The sequence below is a fragment of the Centruroides vittatus genome, unplaced genomic scaffold (genome assembly GCF_030686945.1).
Source record: "Centruroides vittatus isolate TY-2023 unplaced genomic scaffold, ASM3068694v2 contig_1973, whole genome shotgun sequence".
Classification (NCBI taxonomy): Eukaryota; Metazoa; Arthropoda; class Arachnida; order Scorpiones; family Buthidae; genus Centruroides; species Centruroides vittatus.
In genome coordinates this window covers 5,411-10,125 of record NW_027121213.1, presented here as the reverse complement: position 1 = coordinate 10,125, position 4,715 = coordinate 5,411, and the positions used below count along the sequence as shown (strand labels likewise).

The 4,715-nt window shown below is 35.0% G+C and overlaps 1 protein-coding gene across 1 annotated transcript; it reads right to left on the bottom strand.

Annotated features, from left to right (window-relative positions):
- Nucleotides 1-795: 795 nt before the first annotated feature.
- On the bottom strand, nt 796-1,758 carry LOC136970433 (uncharacterized). Its single transcript, XM_067264867.1, has one exon. It carries the CDS (start codon nt 1,756-1,758, stop codon nt 796-798), a length of 963 nt encoding a protein of 320 aa, XP_067120968.1.
- Between the last annotated feature and the right edge of the window lie 2,957 nt (nt 1,759-4,715).

The window sequence follows — 4,715 nt, the reverse complement described above, 5'->3', positions numbered from 1 at the left end:
TTAAAGTATTTTATTAATAAATATATTTTATCCGTAACCAATATCATGTTATTTCTACAGAACGAAGAGTAAAGACTACAACAGAATATCAAACGGTTCTAGGAACACGTTTGTTACTTCCGTACGATTTTTATCGATATAATAATCGACATAATTATGTTTAATAATAGCAATAACGATAGATATATTACTTTCGAAGATTATGAGTAAAAACGCTAAACAAAGTAACAAAAATAGTGAAATTCCAAAATTTTCTTCTGTCCCTTACTGTAGTGAAGCAGTGGCTGTACCACGGCTCGACTACAGATGACGTATATCCGGAATCTGGCAGGAAGTTGCTAAATCGACTGTATGAGCTAACCTTATATTCTAGGGCCTTGATCGAATTACACTAAAATAAACAGAGGAAGTGGAGGGCGAGCATTATGAGCATATATAATGTAGCGTATAGTAAAACATAAACCAACACCTTAATGCTCGCTGAGAGATTTTTTAATATAACAAACGTTTTCGATCTAATCGTTAGATCATCTTCAGGTTAAAAAGAATATTTCTTAAATGGAACACCAATTTCAAAATTCAAAACATTAATAACCAATAACATTAAAAATAACTGATACATTATAAAAGATACCACAAGTGTAAAATAAGAACTCATTACCCGTACCCAAGTATTAATATTACCTATCCTAACTAGAAAAAATTAAATTTAAAATATACTAAAGTTCAAGCGCCTCCTATAAGTTTTTAACGGCATATTTCCAAGCCGAAGGAAGACCCTCCGCGTCCCTTGCGTTAATGCATTTTTTTTTTTAGCTTGCTTCTGTAAATTTCTATCTTTTCAGCTGTTCTTGCCAAAGTTGGGGAATGTACCTGTTTTATGATTTTCGCCTCATTCCACCGTACCAAGGATCCTTCAGCTTGCCCCATCTGGGCTAGTACCGTTGTATTGGACCATTTTCTAATATCATACTTATGTTTCTTCATCCTTATTCCTAGGTTTCTAGTGGTAACCCCCACGTACTCTTTATTAATACCTAACTGCTGGTTCTCGTAGGGAATCTTATACACACCTGCCTTATCTTCTTTTTTAACTAACCCTTTATCGTTTCTAAGTACTTTATACAAATTCGGAGCTCTTTTTAAGATCACCCTTGCATCCTTCATGTTTGCTATTTCTTTCATAATCCCTCCTAGATATTTATTGAACGTAAATTTCGTGTACCTATAAGGCCCTTGTCTAGTGTCTTTATCACTACTGGTCTGATATTTTCTAATAATTCCCTCGATAACTTTCCTCTTATAACCTAATGTTCCTGCTATCCGTATAATTCTTTCTATCTCCGTAATCCGGTCTATCACATTTTCACAGTATATAAAGGCCCTTCTAATCAAAGCTCTAAATGCCGCTAACTTATACTTATAAGGGTCATTAGAGCTAGCAGGGATATATAGTGGGCTATGCGTTGGTTTAATGAATACCCCAGTGGATATATGCCCTTTGCTGAATACGATATTAATGTCTAAGAAATGCAACATCCTGGAGCTTTTTTGCTCTAGCTTCAGGTTAAGGCCTTCTTCGTTTTCGTTAATTCTATCCACAAAGTTAGCAATTACCCGATTGTTCTTCCATAATATGAAAATGTCATCTACATATCTCTTGTAGTATACTATATCACTTTCGAAGCCGCGCAGTACTTTTAATTCTACTTTTCTAACAACAAGTTCGCAAAGGAGCCCCGAAATTGGGCTTCCCATTGGTACTCCTCTTTTTTGCTTAAATGTTTGGTCTTCGTAAACGAAGAAGGATTCGCAACATACTAGGTTAGCTATTTCTATAACCTCCTTTCTGTGTTGTGTTAACGTTGGGTTTTCTTTGAATAAGAACTCCAACAGTGCTTCTACTATATATCCCTGCTAGCTCTAATGACCCTTATAAGTATAAGTTAGCGGCATTTAGAGCTTTGATTAGAAGGGCCTTTATATACTGTGAAAATGTGATAGACCGGATTACGGAGATAGAGAGAATTATACGGATAGCAGGAACATTAGGTTATAAGAGAAAAGTTATCGAGGGAATTATTAGAAAATATCAGACCAGTAGTGATAAAGACACTAGACAAGGGCCTTATAGGTACACGAAATTTACGTTCAATAAATATCTAGGAGGGATTATGAAAGAAATAGCAAACATGAAGGATGCAAGGGTGATCTTAAAAAGAGCTCCGAATTTGTATAAAGTACTTAGAAACGATAAAGGGTTAGTTAAAAAAGAAGATAAGGCAGGTGTGTATAAGATTCCCTACGAGAACCAGCAGTTAGGTATTAATAAAGAGTACGTGGGGGTTACCACTAGAAACCTAGGAATAAGGATGAAGAAACATAAGTATGATATTAGAAAATGGTCCAATACAACGGTACTAGCCCAGATGGGGCAAGCGGAAGGGTCCTTGGTACGGTGGAATGAGGCGAAAATCATAAAACAGGTACATTCCCCAACTTTGGCAAGAACAGCTGAAAAGATAGAAATTTACAGAAGCAAGCTAAAAAAAAAAATGCATTAACGCAAGGGACGCGGAGGGTCTTCCTTCGGCTTGGAAATATGCCGTTAAAAACTTATAGGAGGCGCTTGAACTTTAGTATATTTTAAATTTAATTTTTTCTAGTTAGGATAGGTAATATTAATACTTGGGTACGGGTAATGAGTTCTTATTTTACACTTGTGGTATCTTTTATAATGTATCAGTTATTTTTAATGTTATTGGTTATTAATGTTTTGAATTTTGAAATTGGTGTTCCATTTAAGAAATATTCTTTTTAACCTGAAGATGATCTAACGATTAGATCGAAAACGTTTGTTATATTAAAAAAATCTCTCAGCGAGCATTAAGGTGTTGGTTTATGTTTTATTTTAATTCTGCTGGGTACGGTTGTGATTTGTAGCGTATAGTTCCTAATCAACCATTGACGAGACCTCCTTGCACCGATAAGTTGACTCTCGGCATGATTTTGGCATTAACTGAGAGATTCAAATACTTGGAGAGACCAAGAGCTGAGTCATCTTTGGACAAAGGCAGGGCAATATCTGGAGTATTTTCAGATGCTATATAAGTAACAGAGCACATAGTTGACTGGAAGTAGTCTTCGTTGCTTTGTTTAACTTGTTCTTGTTCTTGTTCTTGTACGTGGGTTTATGTTGGAAGGTGTGATTGTTTAACTTGCTCGTTTGTTGGATATAGCTCTACTGCTGCTTGGAACTGATCAAGCAGCAGTAGAGCTATAAATAATTGGGCTCGATAAATAAACGCTGCTACGTAAGACGTAGCTTTAGTCAACTCATTTTGACCTCTAATACTGAAGAAAAATGCGACGTTCGTTTTGACCCTTATCTCCAGTTCTACAAAAATGGGTCATTTTTGAGAGTTGAAATTTTAAACAGTTTATTCTTGAGTAATGGTGAGTCGTTCTAGAAAATTTCATCAAGACTGGACAACTCATTTTAGAGTTATGATGTTGACAGGGATGCATGAAGTCAAGTGTAAGTTGTCGCTCAGCTTCGCTTCGCTACGACAATTAAAATTGCTATTTTATTACAAATTTTCATACATGTGAGAAACAATGATAAATTTGCTATTGTCTTTTGTAGAAAAATATTTCCCTCAAAATTCTCCAGAAGAAAAATGTCCGAAGTTAACACTACATGGGTTCCCTTATCGAAATTCGCCCTGACTATAGGAAGCTATAACGAGCTACTGCGAATTGGGTATATAAAAATAAAGTAAGGATTGCATTTTTATTGCAAAAGAACTTCAAGTAAAATGTATCTGGCATAATAAGTGCCACACATCAGTAGGTAATAGAACCTCCTCTGGTGAAGATATGAAACACAGTATAAAGTCATACAATAGTCTAGAAAAGATTTTGTCAGATGTCATACAGTTCTCTCACATTTCATGATAACTGCAACTATCTTCCTAGCATAACCCACACATGCTGGATTGGCGATAGGTTTGCAGATGTAGTCGGTCATAAAAAGATGTGAACCCTACGAATAAAAGGTTTGCACCCTTTGTGGATTAGCATTATTAAACTGGTAAAGAGCCTCGAAAGATGTGACATCATAGGCAGTACAATTGATTGCAGAATGTTATCAACGAATTGACGTAATGTGCCTTGTAAAAATACTACAGAGATCTGCCGTCGTAAGTATGGTTTCTCGGACTGTATCCTGAGATATTATGACCGTCTGTATCTTTAGTTGCTCTCTCGGATCTGATTTTGAATCTCCCGGAGAAGCAGCCAGATCCTGCTGTCAAACACAAGTTTAAATTACTTATTACATCTCTTAGAATACACAACTTGGACAAGTTTTCAAATAATGTGAAATATATCGCATATTTAGCATATGATTAGAAATACTGTACAATGAAATACTCGAAGATTTATACGAAATCATTCTTTAAATATGTCTCACGAAAACTGAGTCAGATTTTTGTGAATATCTGATTAGATTTTATAGAGATCTCAAGAAAAAATACACTCATACAGAAAGGATAATTTTAATTTATCCTCTAAGTTATAATATTGTAAATTGTAATTATTAATTTTTCTTTTATTTTCTTTCAAAAATTCATAAAATAAACACAGTGTATAACTTTGTAGCGTTATCAACAATAGGGGAGTTATAAGTTCATCACTCCAATGTCAAATATAAA

Coding starts and splice junctions, on each gene's coding strand:
- LOC136970433 (XM_067264867.1), bottom strand. CDS start 1,758: ATGGGAAGCCCAATTTCGGGGCTCCTTTGCGAACTTGTTGTTAGAAAA.